At 46.1% G+C, this 20,101-nt stretch overlaps 1 protein-coding gene across 1 annotated transcript in view; it reads left to right on the top strand.

The window, feature by feature from the left end:
* Window positions 1-11,933, top strand: part of LOC139387366 (twisted gastrulation protein homolog 1-A-like) — a 33,902-nt gene extending 21,969 nt beyond the window's left edge. The window contains exons 3-4 of the mRNA XM_071133499.1: window positions 9,310-9,570; window positions 11,560-11,933. Coding sequence (XP_070989600.1) covers window positions 9,310-9,570; window positions 11,560-11,741 — 443 coding nt within the window. The 3' untranslated portion in view covers window positions 11,742-11,933. The remainder of the gene's footprint in view (window positions 1-9,309; window positions 9,571-11,559) is intronic.
* The last annotated feature ends 8,168 nt before the right edge of the window (window positions 11,934-20,101 follow it).

Below are 20,101 nucleotides of genomic sequence, written 5' to 3'. Positions count from 1 at the left end.
GCCTTGTTGATGTGACAAGGTTTAAATGTTTCTGTTGAAATGGTGCTGGAATAGCGGCTCCTGTTATCTCTGTTCTGACCTGCGGTAACTCCTGTTATCTCTGTTCTGACCTGCGGTAACTCCTGTTATCTCTGTTCTGACCTGCAGTAACTCCTGTTATCTCTGTTCTGACCCGCGGTAACTCCTGTTATCTCTGTTCTGACCTGCGGTAACTCCTGTTATCTCTGTTCTGACCCGCGGTAACTCCTGTTATCTCTGTTCTGACCTGCGGTAACTCCTGTTATCTCTGTTCTGACCTGCGGTAACTCCTGTTATCTCTGTTCTGACCTGCGGTAACTCCTGTTATCTCTGTTCTGACCTGCGGTAACTCCTGTTATCTCTGTTCTGACCCGCGGTAACTCCTGTTATCTCTGTTCTGACCTGCGGTAACTCCTGTTATCTCTGTTCTGACCTGCGGTAACTCCTGTTATCTCTGTTCTGACCCGCGGTAACTCCTGTTATCTTTGTTCTGACCCGCGGTAACTCCTGTTATCTCTGTTCTGACCCGCGGTAACTCCTGTTATCTCTGTTCGACCTGCGGTAACTCCTGTTATCTCTGTTCGACCTGCGGTAACTCCTGTTATCTCTGTTCGACCTGCGGTAACTCCTGTTATCTTTGTTCGACCTGCGGTAACTTCGTTGCTTAGTAAAAACCGTTGAAAACATGATAACCGTTTACATTACCATCCATACATTACCATCTATACATTACCATCCATACATTACCGGCCATACATTGCCGTCCATACATTACCGTCCATACATTACCGTCCATACATTACCGTCCATACATTGCCGTCTATACATTACCATCCATACATTACCATCCATACATTACCGTCCATACATTACCGTCCATACATTGCCGTCTATACATTACCGTCCATACATTACCATCCATACATTACCGTCCATACATTACCGTCCATACATTACCGTCCATACATTACCGTCTATACATTACCGTCTATACATTACCGTCCATACATTGCCGTCCATACATTGCCGTCCATACATTACCATCCATACATTACCGTCCATACATTGCCGTCTATACATTACCGCCCATGCATTACCGTCCATACATTGCCGTCTATACATTACCGTCCATACATTGCCGTCCATACATTGCCGTCTATACATTACCGTCCATACATTACCGTCCATGCATTACCGTCCATACATTAGCGTCCATGCATTACCGTCCATACATTACCGTCCATACATTAGCGTCCATACATTGCCGTCCATACATTACCATCCATACATTACCGTCCATACATTACCGTCCATACATTGCCGTCTATACATTACCGCCCATACATTACCGCCCATACATTACCGTCCATACATTACCGCCCATACATTACCGCCCATACATTACCATCCATACATTACCATCCATACATTACTACTGTTTGCTTTGCGGATTTCACCAGACAGATGTTGTTCTCCAGTTTTGTGATGAAACAAACATTTATGTAGTTGAATTTATTCTGCCACTGTTGTCTTTTTTGTTGTCGCGGCTGTATCACAGTGTCGTATGAACTAATGGGTTATGGAGCAAACAGCGCAATTATCACAACGTACACTACATGACCAAAAGTATGTGGGCACCTGCACGTCGAACATCTCATTCCAAATTCATGGGTATTAATATCAGGTGGTAGCCCCCCTTTGCTGCTATAACAGCCTCCACTCTTCTGGGAAGGCTTTCCACTAGATGTTGGAACATTGCTGCTATAACAGCCTCCACTCTTCTGGGAAGGCTTTCCACTAGATGTTGGAACATTGCTGCTATAACAGCCTCCACTCTTCTGGGAAGGCTTTCCACTAGATGTTGGAACATTGCTGCTATAACAGCCTCCACTCTTCTGGGAAGGATTTCCACTAGATGTCGGAACATTGCTGCTATAACAGCCTCAACACAACACTGTAGGCTACTTCAACACAACACTGTAGGATCCTTCAACACAACACTGTAGGATCCTTCAGCACAACACTGTAGGATACTTCAACACTGTAGACTACTTCAACACTGTAGACTACTTCAACACTGTAGACTACTTCATAACTGTAGACTACTTCAACACTGTAGACTACTTCAACACTGTAGACTACTTCAACACTGTAGACTACTTCAACACTGTAGACTACTTCAACACTGTAGACTACTTCAACACTGTAGACTACTTCAACACTGTAGACTACTTCAACACTGTAGACTACTTCAACACTGTAGACTACTTCAACACTGTAGACTACTTCAACACTGTAGACTACTTCAACACTGTAGACTACTTCAACACTGTGTAGCTCAACAACATCTGAATGCATATCCATGAAACTGATTGGTTCATTTGTTTTGAAGAACGATCACAGACGATCATTGGATGCGGTGTTGTTTTGTCTTACAGTATTATGTTGTGTTATGTAGAACATTGTGATCGTAATGTGCTCTTGCAGACGTTAGTTGAGCTTTAATCACATTTTACTAAACGACAACCATTGCCCTCAGTAGCCTGCTCTCTGTGAGTAAAGTAGAGAATTCACATTGTATCATTGTATCATTGTATCATTGTATCATTGTATCATCTGCACATGAGCAGATGTTTCAGGAAGCTCCAGATTGTTTAGTGTGGTGGACTAAATATCCCGAAAAGGTCAGATCCGCAGCCACTCTGATAAAGTAAACTAGATATACTGCCATATACTCCCGTAGAGAGCTGTTTTGTCTTTTGCCAGGAGACATATATTACTGTATGTGTTGACAGCCCATCAGACCAAAGCTAGCCAGGCCAGCTGTAAGCTCCCTCTCTGACCCCCTTTTATGTGGGAGACAGATCCAAGATGAAGCATGTGACAGAGGATGTAATGTATCCAGGCTGCTACAGCTAGGACTCAAACCCACCCACACACACACACACACACACACACACACACACACACACACACACACACACACACACACACACACACACCCCCACACACACACACACACACACACACATACAGTTGAAGTCGGAAGTTTACATACACTTAGGTTGGAGTCATTAAAACTCATTTTTCAACCACTCCACAAATTTCTTGTTAACAAACTATAGTTTTGGCCAGTCGGTTAGGACCTCTACTTTGCATGACACAAGTCATTTTTCCAACAATTGTTTACAGACAGATTATTTCACTTATAATTCACTGTATCACAATTCCAGTGGGTCAGAAGTTTACATACACTGAGTTGACTGTGCATTTAAACAGCTTGGAAAATTCCAGAAAATTATGTCATGGCTTTAGAAGCTTCTGATAGGCTAATTGACATCATTTGAGTCAATTGGAGGTGTACCTGTGGATGTATTTCAAGGCCTACCTTCAAACTCAGTGCCTCTTTGCTTGACATCATGGGAAAATCAAAAGAAATCAGCCAAGACCTCAGAAAACAAATTGTAGACCTTCACAAGTCTGGTTCATCCTTGGGAGCAATTTCCAAACGCCTGAAGGTACCACGTTCATCTGTACAGACAATAGTATGCAAGGTTAAACACCACACAGCCGTCATACCGCTCAGGAAGGAGACGCGTTATGTGTCCTAGAGATTAACGTACTTTGGTGCGAAAAGTGCAAATCAATCCCTGAACAACAGCAAAGGACCTTGTGAAGATGCTGGAGGAAACAGGTACAAAAGTATCTAACTGAAAAGTGTGTGCGAGCAAGGAGGCCTACAAACCTGACTCAGTTACACCAACTCTTTCAGTAGGAATGTGCCAAAATTTACCCAACTGCTTGTGGGAAGCTTATTGTGGGAAGCTTATTGTGGGAAGCTTGTGGAAGGCTACCCAAAACGTTTGAGCCAAGTTAAACAATTTAAAGCCAATGCTACCAAATACTAATTGAGTGTATGTAAACTTCTGACCCACTGGGAATGTGACGAAAGAAATAAAAGCTGAAATAAATCATTCCCTCTACTATTATTCTGACATTTCACATTCTTAAAATAAAGTGGTGATCCTAACTGACCTAAAACAGGGAATTTTTACTAGGATTAAATGTCAGGAATTGTGAAAAACTGAGTTTAGATGTATTTGGCTAAGGTGTATGTAAACTTCCGACTTCAACTGTATATGTGTGTATATATGTATATATATATATATATATATATATATATATATATATATATATATATATATATATATATATATATATATATACGCATGCACACATGCATGTAACTCACATGCACACACTCATGTACACAGATGTCTTGCCGATGTTGCAGCTATGGCTTTAGGGTGGACCTGTTTAACAGTGTTACAATACACTGTGGAGGACTGAGGAGGATAGCCCTGTAGTTTAACAGTGTTACAATACACTGTGGAGGACTGAGGAGGATAGCCCTGTAGTTTAACAGTGTTACAATACTGTTGTGTCATCTGCAATCTTAATGATGGTGTTGGAGTCGTGCCTGGCCGTGCAGTCATGGGTGAACAGGGAGTACAGGAGGGGACTGAGCACACACCCCTGAGGGTTGAGGATCAGCGTGGCGGATGTGAAGGTCAGGAAGTCCAGGACCCAGTTGCAGAGGGAGGTGTTTAGTACCAGGGTCCTTAAAACCTCTTAAGTCTACCCCCTCCTTTTTCGAACATTCTGTTAAAAATCGCGCAACATTTCAGCGTCCTGCTACTCATGCCTGTAATATAGTATATGCATATGATTAGTATGTGTGGATAGAAAACACTCTGAAGTTTCTAAAACTGGTTAAATCACGGCTGTGACTATAACAGAGCCTGTGTTTCATCGAAAAGCGCAAGAAAAACTGGTCACTGAAAGCTGAAAATAATATCCATGCGCCACTTTCATGTATTGTTTAAAGGACACCAAATTAAATAGGGCATCGGATGCAATTCCTACAGATTCCACACGATGTCGCCATTGTCGTCATTTTCTTTAGAGTTATTTCTTAGTCAAACAAAGGAAAGACATTCCATTTCTTCCGGTCTCCGACAGGATGTTTTGGAGTCGAGATTTTCGACCATGATTTGAAGACGTGGAGCTATTGAATACACATCGCCCCGTGATCATTTTGATAGATTATAAACGTTTACTAATACCTAAAGTTGGATTACAAAAGTATTTCGAAGTGTTTTGTGAAAGTTTATCGTCGACTTTTTTAATTCAAAAAAATGACGCAGCGTTTTGAAACAATGTTTTTTCTGAATTACACAGTTTCCATAGATGGCTATTTTGGGTATATATGGACCGAGCTGTTGTCAATGAATAGCATTCTCACGTAGGTGTTCCTTTTGTACAGGTGGGAAAGGGCAGTGTGGAGTACAACAGAGATTGCATCATCTGTGGATCTGTTAGGGCGGTATGCAAATTGGAGTGGGTCTAGGGTTTCTGGGATGACAGTGTTGATGTGAGCCATGACCAGCCTTTCAAAGCACTTCATGGCTACAGACGTGAGTGCTATGGGTCGGTAGTCATTTATACAGGTTACCTTAGTGTTCCTGGTAATCCGTCTGGCCCTGCGGCCGTGTGAATGTTGACCTGTTCAAAGGTCTTACTCACATTGGCTGCGGAGAGCGTGATCACACAGTCTTCCAGAACAGCTGGTGCTCTCATGCATGTTTCAGTGTTATTTGCCTCGAAGATAGCATAGAAGTAGTTTAGCTCATCTGATAGGCTTGTGTCACTGGGCAGCTCTCGGCTGTGCTTCCCTTTGTAGTCTGTAATGGTTTGCAAGCCCTGCCACATCCGACGAGCGGTGGAGCCGGGGTAATACGATTTGATCTTAGTCCTGTGAGAGCATTGCTGTGTGTGAGAGAGAGAGAGAGAGAGAGATTATGATGGGTTCACTTGCTTTACATATGTTTCCCATGCTAATAGATAAAATCCCTTGGAGGGGGAGGGGAGGGAGAGAGAGAGAGAGAGAGAGGGAGGGATGCGTGTGACAGTGTCTGTGAGTGGTTTTGGTTGACTGACGAGGGGGAGGTAGAGGGGAAGCAAAGTTGGTATTTGGGATGGAGGGAGGAGTGGAGGGAGGAGGGAGGGAGGAGGGAAGGGAGGAGTAGAGGGAGGAGGGAGGAGTGGAGGGAGGAGGGAGGAGTGAAGGGAGGAGGGAGGGAGGAGGGAGGAGGGAGGGAGGGAGGAGTGGATGGATGGAGGGAGGAGTGGATGGATGGAGGGAGGAGGGAGGGAGGAGTGGATGGATGGAGGGAGGAGTGGAGGGAGGATGGGAGGGAGTGTGGAGGGAGGGTGGAGGGAGGGAGGGAGGAGTGGAGGGAGGGTGGAGGGAGGGAGGGAGGAGTGGAGGGAGGGAGGGAGGGAGGGAGGAGGGAAGGAGAGTGGAGGGAGGGAGAGTGGAGGGAGGGAGAGTGGAGGGGTGGAGGAGTGGAGGGAGGAGTGGAGGGAGGGAGGGAGGGAGGGAGGAGTGGAGGGAGGGAGGGAGGGTGGAGTGGAGGGAGGAGTGGAGGGAGGAGTGCAGGGAGGAGTGCAGGGAGGGAGGAGTGGATGGAGGGAGGGAGGGAGGAGGGAGGGAGGAGGGAGGAGTGGAGGGAGGAGGGAGGGAGGGAGAGTGGAGGGAGGGAGGGAGGAGTGGAGGGAGGAGTGAGGAGGGAGGGAGGAGTGGATGGATGGAGGGAGGAGTGGATGGATGGAGGGAGGAGTGGAGGGAGGGAGGAGTGGAGGGAGGGAGAGTGGAGGGAGGGAGGTAGGAGTGGAGGGAGGAGTGGAGGGAGGGAGGGAGGAGTGGAGGGAGGGAGGGTGGAGTGGAGGGAGGAGTGGAGGGAGGAGTGCAGGGAGGAGTGCAGGGAGGGAGGAGTGGATGGAGGGAGGGAGGGAGGAGGGAGGGAGGAGTGGATGGATGGAGGGAGGAGTGGATGGATGGAGGGAGGAGGGAGGAGTGGATGGATGGAGGGAGGAGTGGAGGGAGGATGGGAGGGAGTGTGGAGGGAGGGTGGAGGGAGGAGTGGAGGGAGGGTGGAGGGAGGGAGGGAGGGAGGGAGGAGGGAAGGAGAGTGGAGGGAGGGAGAGTGGAGGGAGGGAGGAGTGGAGGGAGGAGTGAGGAGGGAGGGAGGAGTGGATGGATGGAGGGAGGAGTGGATGGATGGAGGGAGGAGGGAGGGAGGAGTGGATGGATGGAGGGAGGAGTGGAGGGAGGATGGGAGGGAGTGTGGAGGGAGGGTGGAGGGAGGGAGGGAGGAGTGGAGGGAGGGTGGAGGGAGGGAGGGAGGAGTGGAGGGAGGGAGGGAGGGAGGGAGGGAGGGAGGAGGGAAGGAGAGTGGAGGGAGGGAGAGTGGAGGGAGGGAGAGTGGAGGGAGGGAGGAGTGGAGGGAGGAGTGGAGGGAGGGAGGGAGGGAGGAGTGGAGGGAGGGAGGGAGGGTGGAGTGGAGGGAGGAGTGGAGGGAGGAGTGCAGGGAGGGAGGAGTGGATGGAGGGAGGGAGGGAGGAGGGAGGAGTGGAGGGAGGAGGGAGGGAGGGTGGAGGGAGGGAGAGTGGAGGGAGGGAGGGAGGAGTGGAGGGAGGAGTGAGGAGGGAGGGAGGAGTGGATGGATGGAGGGAGGAGTGGAGGGAGGGAGGAGTGGAGGGAGGGAGAGTGGAGGGAGGGAGGTAGGAGTGGAGGGAGGAGTGGAGGGAGGGAGGGAGGGAGGAGTGGAGGGAGGGAGGGTGGAGTGGAGGGAGGAGTGGAGGGAGGAGTGCAGGGAGGAGTGCAGGGAGGGAGGAGTGGATGGAGGGAGGGAGGGAGGGAGGAGGGAGGGAGGGTGGGAGGAGGGAGGAGTGGAGGGAGGGAGGAGTGGAGGGAGGAGGGAGGGAGGGTGGAGGGAGGGAGAGTGGAGGGAGGGAGGGAGGAGTGGAGGGAGGAGTGAGGAGGGAGGGAGGAGTGGATGGATGGAGGGAGGAGTGGAGGGAGGGAGGAGTAGAGGGAGGGAGGAGGGAGGGGGAGTGGAGGGAGGGAGAGTGTAGGGAGGGAGGGAGGGAGAGTGGAGGGAGGAGTGGAGGGAGGGTGGATGGAGGGAGGAGTGGAGGGAGGGTGGAGGGAGGGTGGATGGAGGGAGAGTGGGGGTAGGGAGGGAGGAGTGTAGGGAGGGTGGAGGGATGGAGAGTGGAGGGAGGGAAGAGTGGAGGGAGAGTGGAGGGAGGGAAGAGTGGAGGGAGAGTGGAGGGAGGGAAGAGTGGAGGGAGGGAGGAGTGGAGGGAGGGAGGGAGGGAGGGAGGGAGGGAGGGAGGGAGGGAGGGAGGGAGGGAGGGAGGGAGAGTGGGCCAATGTGTATGGTGGTTTATCTGAAACAGCTGTCTTGGCTCTGTTTTTAGCATTGGTTGGTTTGTAATCCAATATTCCTCCGTCAAACTTTGCTGCTCATTGAATGGTTTATCTAATTCACTTAGACTCATTACAATGTTAGGCTAATCATATCTGATGTTTCTCTGAAGTAACAGCTACTCTATATCATAAAGAATAAACAATTGTAATTTTAATCAAATCATTTTGGTCAGAACTACTTGTATAGAAACCACTAAACCTTTTAAAATATATTATCATTCTCTCTCTCTGTCTGTCTTTCTCTCTCTACCTCTCCCTCCCTCCCTCCCCCCCTTTCTCTCTCCTCCCTCCCTCTTCCTCTGTCTCTCTCTCTCTCCCCCCTCCCTCCCTCTTTCTCTCTCTCTCTCTCTCTCTCTCTCTCTCTCTCTCTCTCTCTCCCTTTCTCTCTCCTCCCTCCCTCTTTCTCTGTCTCTCTTTCTCTCTCCTCCATCCCTCTGTCTCTCTCTCTCCCCCTCCCTCCCTTTCTCTCTCTGTCTCTCTCTCTCTCTCCCCCTCCCTCCCTTTCTCTCTCCTCCCTCCCTCTTTCTCTGTCTCTCTTTCTCTCTCCTCCCTCCCTCTCTCTCTCTCTCTCCCCTCCCTCCCTCCATCCCTCTCTCCCCCCTCCCTTTCTCTCTCTGTCTCTCTCTCTCTCCCCCTCCCTTTCTCTCTCTGTCTCTCTCTCTCTCTCCCTCTCTCTCTCTCTCCCCCTCCCTCCCTTTCTCTCCCTCTGTCTCTCTCTCTCCCCCTCCCTCCCTTTCTCTCTCTGTCTCTCTCTCTCTCTCCCCTCCCTCCCTTTCTCTCTCCGTCTCTCTCTCTCCCCCTTCCTCCCTCCCTCCCAACCTCCCTCTCTCTCCCCCTCCCCCCCCTCTCTCTCTCTCCCTCTGTCTCTCTCTCTCCCCCTCCCTCCCTTTCTCTCTGTCTCGCTCTCTCTCCCCCTCCCTGCCTTTCTCTCTCTGTCTCTCTCTCTCTCTCAGGGATGTGTAACCCTAAGAACTACAGCGATACTCCAGCCACCTCTAAGAGCACAGTGGAGGAACTCCATCGACCAATCCCCTCGTTGTTCCGAGCCCTCACGGAGGGCGACGCCCCTATCAACATGATGGTGGTGTCCTTCCCCGTTGCCGAGGAACTATCTCACCACGAGAACCTGGTCTCCTTCCTGGAGACGCTTGACGACCAGCATCAGAACATGTCAATCCCCGGCAACAGCATTCACGCAAGATACGACACTCAAGGTAGAGGATCCGTAGAAATAGATTGATTAGACTGTGGAACCATAGAAATAGATTGATTAGACTGTGAAACCATAGAAATAGATTGATTAGACTGTGGAACCACATAAATAGATTGATTAGACTGTGAAACCATAGAAATAGATTGATTAGACTGTGGTACCATAGAAACAGATTGATTAGACTGTGGAACCATAGAAACAGATTGATTAGACTGTAGAACCACATGACTAGAATAGTACGACATAACAGAGGCGGCTGGTGTTCCTTTCAGTGGGAGATTCAAGGAGAGACATGTATGTCAAAGATCAACTATCTGTTTAGACCCAGTTGTACCTGTGCTAGTAAAACACAGGTTAAATAGAAGAGCTGTTGATTCTATACTATAGAACCAACACCATGTCTGATACAGCTGAGAGGATGGTGTGTTCAGTCTGTGGTGATGGTGGTAACCGTCTCTCTCTACTCCTTTTCTGACTGCCGTGGGTTAATTGAAAGTGTATATTTTCTCTCTCAAATCAAATCAAATTTTATTTGTCACATACACATGTTAGCAGATGTTAATGCGAGTGTAGCGAAATGCTTGTACCTAGGAACGCGAAGCGAGGCGGCCATCTCTGTCGGCGCCGGCGCTCTCTCTCTCTCTAGCAACTGAGATATATATACACACACACACACACACACACACACACACACACACACACACACACACACACACACACACACACACACACACACCAGAGTGGGTGGCATTGTCCTCAGTAATGAAAACATTGAGGGTTAAATATGACTGCTTTTTGCAGGTAGTTACTAACTACGGCTTTAAATATGTCTACATGGGATTACTGGAAAGGCTTTAAATATGTCTACATGGGATTACTGGAATGGCTTTAAATATGTCTACATGGGATTACTGGAACGGCTTTAAATATGTCTACATGGGATTACTGGAACAGCTTTAAATATGTCTACATGGGATTACTGGAACGGCTTTAAATATGTCTATATGGGATTACTGGAACGGCTTTAAATATGTCTATATGGAATTACTGGAACAGTTTTAAATATGTCTATATGGGATTACTGGAACGGCTTTAAATATGTCTACATGGGATTACTGGAACATCTTTAAATATGTCTACATGGGATTACTGGAAAGGCTTTAAATATGTCTATATGGGATTACTGGAACGGCTTTAAATATGTCTACATGGGATTACTGGAACGGCTTTAAATATGTCTATATGGGATTACTGGAACAGCTTTAAATATGTCTATATGGGATTACTGGAACGGCTTTAAATATGTCTATATGGGATTACTGGAACGGCTTTAAATATGTCTATATGGGATTACTGGAACAGTTTTAAGTATGTCTATATGGGATTACTGGAACGGCTTTAAATATGTCTACATGGGATTACTGGAACATCTTTAAATATGTCTACATGGGATTACTGGAAAGGCTTTAAATATGTCTATATGGGATTACTGGAACGGCTTTAAATATGTCTACATGGGATTACTGGAACGGCTTTAAATATGTCTATATGGGATTACTGGAACGGCTTTAAATATGTCTACATGGGATTACTGGAACGGCTTTAAATATGTCTATATGGGATTACTGGAACGGCTTTAAATATGTCTATATGGGATTACTGGAACATCTTTAAATATGTCTACATGGGATTACTGGAACATCTTTAAATATGTCTATATGGGATTACTGGAACGTCTTTAAATATGTTTATATGGGATTACTGGAACATCTTTAAATATGTCTATATGGGATTACTGTAACAGCTTTAAATATGTCTATATGGGATTACTGGAACATCTTTAAATATGTCTACATGGGATTACTGTAACGGCTTTAAATATGTCTACATGGGATTACTGGAATACTAGTTCCGTGTTAAACAAGCTGTTACTAAGATAACTGACCTGTGCCCTATTTTCTCTCTGTATCCCTCCTCCCTTCTCCCCCAGATAACATGTGTACGGTGGTCTACTTTGACGACTGCGTATCCATCCGCCAGTGTAAACTATACTGTGAGTCGATGGGAGGGTCGAAGTACCGTTGGTTTCACAACGCCTGTTGTCAGTGCATCGGCCCGGAGTGTCTGGACTACGGCAGCAAGGCTGTGAAGTGCATGAACTGTCTGTTCTGAAGACTGGCGGTGGATAGATCCATGAACTGTCTGTTCTGGAGACTGACACCATATATATGGACCAAACGCATGGGCGGCTCGAGAGAGGGGCTAGACGATGTGGAAGCCTCCTCAACACCCCATTAGGAACTCCACAAATATTTTATTAATATATGAATGCATTTACACCGTGTCTTCGGAAAGTATTCAGACCCCTTGACTTTTTCCACATTTTGTTACGTTACAGCCTTATTCTAAAATGGATTAAATCATTTTTCCCCTCATCAATCTACACACAATACCCCATAATGACATCACAATACCCCATAATGACATCACAATACCCCATAATGACATCACAATACCCCATAATGACATCACAATACCCAATAATGACATCACAATACCCCACAATGACATCACAATACCCCACAATGACATCACAATACCCCACAATGACATCACAATACCCCACAATGACATCACAATACCCCACAATGACATCACAATACCCCATAATGACATCACAATACCCCATAATGACATCACAATACCCCACAATGACATCACAATACCCCACAATGACATCACAATACCCCATAATGACATCACAATACCCCACAATGACATCACAATACCCCACAATGACATCACAATACCCCACAATGACATCACAATACCCCACAATGACATCACAATACCCCATAATGACATCACAATACCCCATAATGACATCACAATACCCCACAATGACATCACAATACCCCACAATGACATCACAATACCCCATAATGACATCACAATACCCCACAATGACATCACAATACCCCATAATGACATCACAATACCCCACAATGACATCACAATACCCCATAATGACATCACAATACCCCATAATGACATCACAATACCCCACAATGACATCACAATACCCCACAATGACATCACAATACCCCATAATGACATCACAATACCCCATAATGACATCACAATACCCCACAATGACATCACAATACCCCACAATGACATCACAATACCCCATAATGACATCACAATACCCCACAATGACATCACAATACCCCATAATGACATCACAATACCCCACAATGACATCACAATACCCCATAATGACAAAGCGAAAACAGGTTTCTATACATTTTTTCAAAAACATTAAATATGTATGACAAAAAAAAAAAAAAACAGAAATACTTCATTTACATAAGTATTCAGTCCCGTTTGCTATGAGACTCAAAATTGAGCTGCATCCTGTTTTCATTAATCATCCTTGAAATGTTTCTACAACTTGATTGGAGTCCACCTGGTGGTAAATTCAATTGATTGGACATGATTTGGAAAGGCACACACCTGTCTATATAAGGTCCCACAGTTGACAGTGCGTGTCAGAGCAAAAACCAAGCCATGAGGTCGAAGGAAATGTCCGTAGAGCTCCGAGACAGGATTGTGTCGAGGCACAGATCTGGGGAAGGGTTCCAAAACATTTCTGCAGCATTGAAGGTCTCCAAAATCACCATCATTCTTTTTTATTTTTTTACCCCCTTTTCTCCCCAATTTCCTGGTTTCCAATTGGTAGTTACAGTCTTGTCTCATCGCTACAACTCCCGTACGGACTCGGGAGAAGCGAAGGTTGAGAGGCGTGCGTCTTCCGAAACACAACCCAACCAAGCCGCACTGCTTCTTGACACAATGCCCATCCAACCCAGAAGCCAACTGCACCAATGTGTCGGAGGAAACACCATACATCTGGCGACCTGGTCATCGTGCACTGCGCCCTGCCCGACACAGGAGTCACTAGTGCGCAATGAGACAAGGACATCCCTGCCTGCCAAACCCTCCCTAAACCGGACGACGCTAGGCCAATCTTGCGTCGCCCCATGGACCTCCCGGTCGCATCCGGCTGCGACAGAGCCTGGACTCGAACCCAGAATCTCTGGTGGCACAGCTGGCCTTAGAACACTGAGCCACCTGGGAGAACCGGCCTCCATTATTCCTAAATGGAAGAAGTTTGGAACCACCAAGACTCTTCCTAGAGCTGGACGTCCGGACAAACTGAACAATCGGGGGAAATAAGGGCCTTGGTCAGGGAGGTGACCAGGAACCTGATTGTCACTCTGACAGAGCTCCATAGTTCCTCTATGGAGATGGGAGAACCTTCCAGAAGGACAACCATCTCTGCAGCACTCCACCAATCAGGCCTTTATGGTAGAGTGGCCAGACGGAAGCCACTCCTCAGTAAAAAGCACATGACAGCCCGCCTGGAGTTTACCAAAAGGCACCTAAAGGACTCAGACCATGAGAAACAAGATTCTCTGATCTGATGAAACCGAGATGGAACTCATCTGGAGGAAACCGGGCACCATCCCTACGGTGAAGCATGGTGGTGGTGGCATCATCATGCTGTTGGTATGTTTTTCAGCGGCAGGGACTGGGAGACTAGTCAGGATCGAGGGAAAGATGAACAGAGCAAAGTACAGAGAGATTTGTGCTGAAAACCTGCTCCAGAGCACTCAGGACCTCAGACTGGGGCGAAGGTTCACCTTCCAACAGGACAATGACCCTAAGAACACAGCCAAGACAACGCAGGAGTGGATTTGAGTGGCCTAGCCAGAGCCCGGACTTGAACCCGATCGAACATCTCTGGAGAAACCTCAAAATATCTGTGCAGCAACGCTCCTCATCCAACTTGATAGAGCTTGAGAGGATCTGCAGAGAAGAATGGGAGAAACTCCCCAAATACAGGTCCCCAAGCTTGTAGTGTCATACCCAAGAAGACTTGAGGCTGTAATCGCTGCCAAAGGTTCTTCAACAAAGTACTGAGTAAAGGGTCTGAATACTTATGTAATTGTGATATTGAAGTTTGCAAAAATGTCTAACAACCTGTCATTATGGGGTATTGTGATGTCATTATGGGGTATTGTGATGTCATTATGGGGTATTGTGATGTCATTATGGGGTATTGTGATGTCATTATAGGGTATTGTGATGTCATTGTGGGGTATTGTGTGTAGATTGATGAGGGGAAAAACGATGTAATACATTTTAGAATAAGGCTGTAACGTAACAAAATGTAGAAAATGTCAAAGGGTCTGAATACTTTCTGAATGCTCTGTATATTACAAGCACCACTACACAACAACCTACCCCTTTAGCCACCTCAGTGGCTCAGTGTAAGTTTCTGGTGTCATCACTGACCAAACCTGACTGACTAGTTGGTCCAATATGTTAATGATTGTGCCTAGATTCCTCTCAGTCAGCTATGTGACTATCACTGATATGGGTCTCTTTCACGTGTCTCTGAATGTAAAATATTTTCTTCCCACTGATTATTTTGCATTATTATTATTATATTGTGTTGCTACTGTATGTTTCATATTTACATATGTACTTTATATTGATAATGTATTTTCTACAATATTGATCCAGGGTTATGTGAACCCTTTCTATTCTGACAATATGGAACATTTATAAGACAGCAGTAACCAAAATGGAGTTGTTTGGAATTGTCAGAACAACGCTTTGTACACAGTCCACTGTCAACATTTTAAGTTCTTAACTTCTACTTCTCGCTAAATGACACGACACCTATAATTAGGGGTGTAGTTCTGCCGGAGCACAGAGGAGCGAAGCTCCCTCACTATAACTTCTAAGTAAATTATATTTAAATGCTACTAAAATTCCATGGGGAAAAAATGATAGAATGACAAACCAAATCAATATGTATAGCATCAGCCAATAGATAAATGGTGGTTTCTTCCCTGTCTTCTCTCTGGTGGGGGACAGAATGAGAAACCAAATCAACATGTATAGCAGCAGCCAATAGATAAATGGTTGTTTCTTCCCTGTCTTCTCTCTGGTGGGGGACAGAATGAGAAACCAAATCAACATGTATAGCAGCAGCCAATAGATAAATGATTGTTTCTTCCCTGTCTTCTCTCTGGTGGGGGACAGAATGAGAAACCAAATCAACATGTATAGCAGCAGCCAATAGATAAATGGTTGTTTCTTCCCTGTCTTCTTTCTGGTGGGGGACAGAATGAGAAACAACTTCATGGTTACTTGAAGTAAAATTCACCCTGTGTCTGCCTTGATGTTCATAACACTCCTCTTGCACAGTGGACCCCAGAACGACCACTTGGTATGGTGACAGTTCTGCCGAGGACACCCAAATCAGAGTGGCCACCACAAAGCCCAGGGAGCCTGACACTCTCTGGAAGTTGCTGTAGCCCTGCGTGGGATATTTAGCCAATATTGGCATTATTGAGACGCAGGATCCATTCTAGCTCGGTATGTCAGGATGGGAAATTGGAAATGTGAATTGGGCCAAGTTGGAGGTAATAATGTAGTTAATATTGACATGCATTATATATACATCACCAAAAGCTTGAAAAAATGAATATATATATATATAAAATTGCAGGTAATTTGTGTTTTTTTTTAAAAACAGACATAAAAATGCATTTTTTATTTTTACCCCTTTTTTTCATGGTATCCAATTGTTGTAGTCTTATCGCTCCAACTCCCGTACAGGCTCGGGAGAGATGAAGGTCGAGAGCCATGCGTCCTCTGAAACACAACCCAAGCAATCCGCACTGCTTCTTAACACAGCCCGCACCAATGTGTCAGAGGAAACACCGTGCACCTGGCGACCTTGGTTAGCGCTCACTGCACCCGGCCCGCCACAGGAGTCGCAGGTGCGCGATGAGATCCCTACCGACCAAGCCCTCCCTAACCCGGACGACACTAGGCCAATTGTGCGTCGCCCCACGGACCTCCCGGTCGCGGCCGGTTACGACAGAGCCTGGGCGCGAACCCAGGGACTCTGATGGCACAGCTGGCGCTGCAGTACAGCACCCTTAACCACTGCGCCACCCGGGAGGCAGTGCAATTTTATGTTGTCATGATTTAGGTTTTACTACTTGATCAAGTGATTTGATAGCATGTTTTAATCTATGCAAATAAATGATATGAATTCGATGAATAGTTAACCTCTGTTTTCTTTTATTATGTAATAGGGTATATTGTAACCATGTGTTGAAGCTAATCAACTCAAAAGTGTATTTATGTGTAAACTATACAATGCAATGAAATACCTTCTCACAATAAAGCTCTCCTCGCAAACAGGGCCATGGTTAAGTTAGAGCATATGTATTAGTGTATACATTTAGGCTATAGTCTACAAAATATCTGTATCACATAGTCTTAGGTCTATTAGATTATAGGCCTACTGCAAATAATTGTTGTTTGGTCCTGAACTGGTCGAATGGCAGAACCATCCTTCAGTGATCCTTCAACCATCCTTCAGCTGCCTATGTCTAATAGTCCTCTGTTCCTTCGTCTAATAGTCCTCCTTCCTTCGTCTAATAGTCCTCCTCTGTTTCTACGTCTAATAGTCCTCCTCTGTTTCTACGTCTAATAGTCCTCCTCTGTTTTTACGTCTAATAGTCCTCCTCTGTTCGTTCCTACGTCTAATAGTCCTCCTCTGTTCCTATGTCTAATAGTCCTCCTCTGTTCCTTCGTCTAATAGTCCTCCTCTGTTCCTACGTCTAATAGTCCTCCTCTGTTCCTATGTCTAATAGTCCTCTGTTTCTACGTCTAATAGTCCTCTGATTCTACGTCTAATAGTCCTCTGTTCCTATGTCTAATAGTCCTCCTCTGTTTCCTACGTCTAATAGTCCTCCTCTGTTTCTATGTCTAATAGTCCTCTGTTCCTACGTCTAATAGTCCTCCTCTGTTCCTACGTCTAATAGTCCTCCTCTGTTCCTATGTCTAATAGTCCTCTGTTTCCTTCGTCTAATAGTCCTCTGTTTCTACGTCTAATAGTCCTCTGTTTCTATGTCTAATAGTCCTCTGTTCCTATGTCTAATAGTCCTCCTCTGTTCCTACGTCTAATAGTCCTCCTCTGTTCCTATGTCTAATAGTCCTCCTCTGTTCCTACGTCTAATAGTCCTCCTCTGTTTCTACGTCTAATAGTCCTCCTCTGTTCCTACGTCTAATAGTCCTCCTCTGTTCCTACGTCTAATAGTCCTCCTCTGTTCCTACGTCTAATAGTCCTCTGTTTCCTACGTCTAATAGTCCTCCTCTGTTTCTACGTCTAATAGTCCTCTGTTTCTACGTCTAATAGTCCTCTGTTTCCTACGTCTAATAGTCCTCTGTTCCTACGTCTAATAGTCCTCTGTTTCTACGTCTAATAGTCCTCTGTTTCCTACGTCTAATAGTCCTCTGTTTCTACTTCTAATAGTCCTCTGTTCCTACGTCTAATAGTCCTCTGTTTCCTACGTCTAATAGTCCTCCTCTGTTTCTACGTCTAATAGTCCTCCTCTGTTTCTACGTCTAATAGTCCTCCTCTGTTCCTACGTCTAATAGTCCTCCTCTGTTTCTACGTCTAATAGTCCTCCTCTGTTCCTACGTCTAATAGTCCTCCTCTGTTCCTATGTCTAATAGTCCTCCTCTGTTTCCTACGTCTAATAGTCCTCCTCTGTTCCTATGTCTAATAGTCCTCCTCTGTTTCCTATGTCTAATAGTCCTCCTCTGTTCCTATGTCTAATAGTCCTCCTCTGTTCCTATGTCTAATAGTCCTCCTCTGTTTCCTATGTCTAATAGTCCTCCTCTGTTCCTATGTCTAATAGTCATCTGTTTCTACGTCTAATAGTCCTCTGTTTCTACGTCTAATAGTCCTCCTCTGTTTCCTACATCTAATAGTCCTCCTCTGTTTCTACGTCTAATAGTCCTCTGTTTCCTACGTCTAATAGTCATCTGTTTCTACGTCTAATAGTCCTCTGTTTCTACGTCTAATAGTCCTCCTCTGTTTCCTACATCTAATAGTCCTCCTCTGTTTCTACGTCTAATAGTCCTCCTCTGTTTCTACATCTAATAGTCCTCCTTTGTTTCCTACGTCTAATAGTCCTCCTCTGTTTCTACGTCTAATAGTCCTCCTCTGTTTCCTACGTCTAATAGTCCTCTGTGTCTACGTCTAATAGTCCTCTGTTCCTACGTCTAATAGTCCTCTGTTTCCTACGTCTAATAGTCCTCCTCTGTTTCTACGTCTAATAGTCCTCCTCTGTTTCTACGTCTAATAGTCCTCCTCTGTTCCTACGTCTAATAGTCCTCCTCTGTTTCTACATCTAATAGTCCTCCTCTGTTTCTACGTCTAATAGTCCTCCTCTGTTCCTATGTCTAATAGTCCTCCTCTGTTTCCTATGTCTAATAGTCCTCCTCTGTTCCTATGTCTAATAGTCCTCCTCTGTTCCTATGTCTAATAGTCCTCCTCTGTTTCCTATGTCTAATAGTCCTCCTCTGTTCCTATGTCTAATAGTCATCTGTTTCTACGTCTAATAGTCCTCTGTTTCTACGTCTAATAGTCCTCCTCTGTTTCCTACGTCTAATAGTCCTCTGTTTCTACGTCTAATAGTCCTCCTCTGTTTCTACGTCTAATAGTCCTCCTTTGTTTCCTACGTCTAATAGTCCTCCTCTGTTTCTATGTCTAATAGTCCTCTTCTGTTCCTACGTCTAATCTCCCACTCTAATCTAATCTAATCTGAGTTTCCCTGTGACAGGAATCCAGTCTCCCACTCTAATCTAATCTAATCTGAGTTTCACTGTGACAGGAAGCACATCAGTTCCTCGAGAAACCCAGTTGTTATCACAGCATTCTGAAACACAGGTGTTCAGTAAGTGAACCAGGGTGTACTGAGTCCTTCTCAGGAAGAGGGTGGAAAAGGGGGGGGGGGGGGTTTAACTGACTGATACCAATGTTTTACTGCTGCATTTAACTACACACACACACACACACACACACACACACACACACACACATGTTTGACTATTGTTGTAGGGACCAAACAATTAATTCACCTTTAAAATCCTATTTTCCCTAAACCTCAATCCTAACCCTTAACCTTAACCCTATAGAGCCACTTTCCTTGTGGCGAAATGTTCCCACTTGTCATCATTTTCTTTGTTTTTTTACTATCCGTGTGAGGACTTCTTGTCCATATAAGGATAGTAAAATCAAACACACACACACACACACTCTCTCTATCTTTTTCTCCTTCTCCTCTCCTCTCCCCCCTTTCCATCTTCTATTTTTAGCGCCAGTGATGTTTGCAGATGGTTGGGTGTCCTGCCTGCCTGCCTGCCTGCCTGCCTGCCTGTTTGCCTGCCTGCCTGCCTGTTTGCCTGCCTGTTTGCCTGCCTGCCTGCCTGCCTGCCTGCCTGCCTGCCTGCCTGTTGCCTGCCTGCCTGCCTGCCTGCCTGCCTGCCTGCCTGTTTGCCTGCCTGCCTGCCTGTTGCCTGCCTGCCTGCCTGCCTGCCTGCCTGCCTGCCTTCCTGCCTGCCTGCCTGCCTGCCTGCCTGTGTGCCTGCCT

The sequence above is a fragment of the Oncorhynchus clarkii genome, chromosome 28 (genome assembly GCF_045791955.1).
Source record: "Oncorhynchus clarkii lewisi isolate Uvic-CL-2024 chromosome 28, UVic_Ocla_1.0, whole genome shotgun sequence".
In the NCBI taxonomy this organism is placed as follows: Eukaryota; Metazoa; Chordata; class Actinopteri; order Salmoniformes; family Salmonidae; genus Oncorhynchus; species Oncorhynchus clarkii.
Note: the sequence above shows the minus strand (reverse complement) of the source record. Positions and strands in the feature narration are given on the sequence as shown.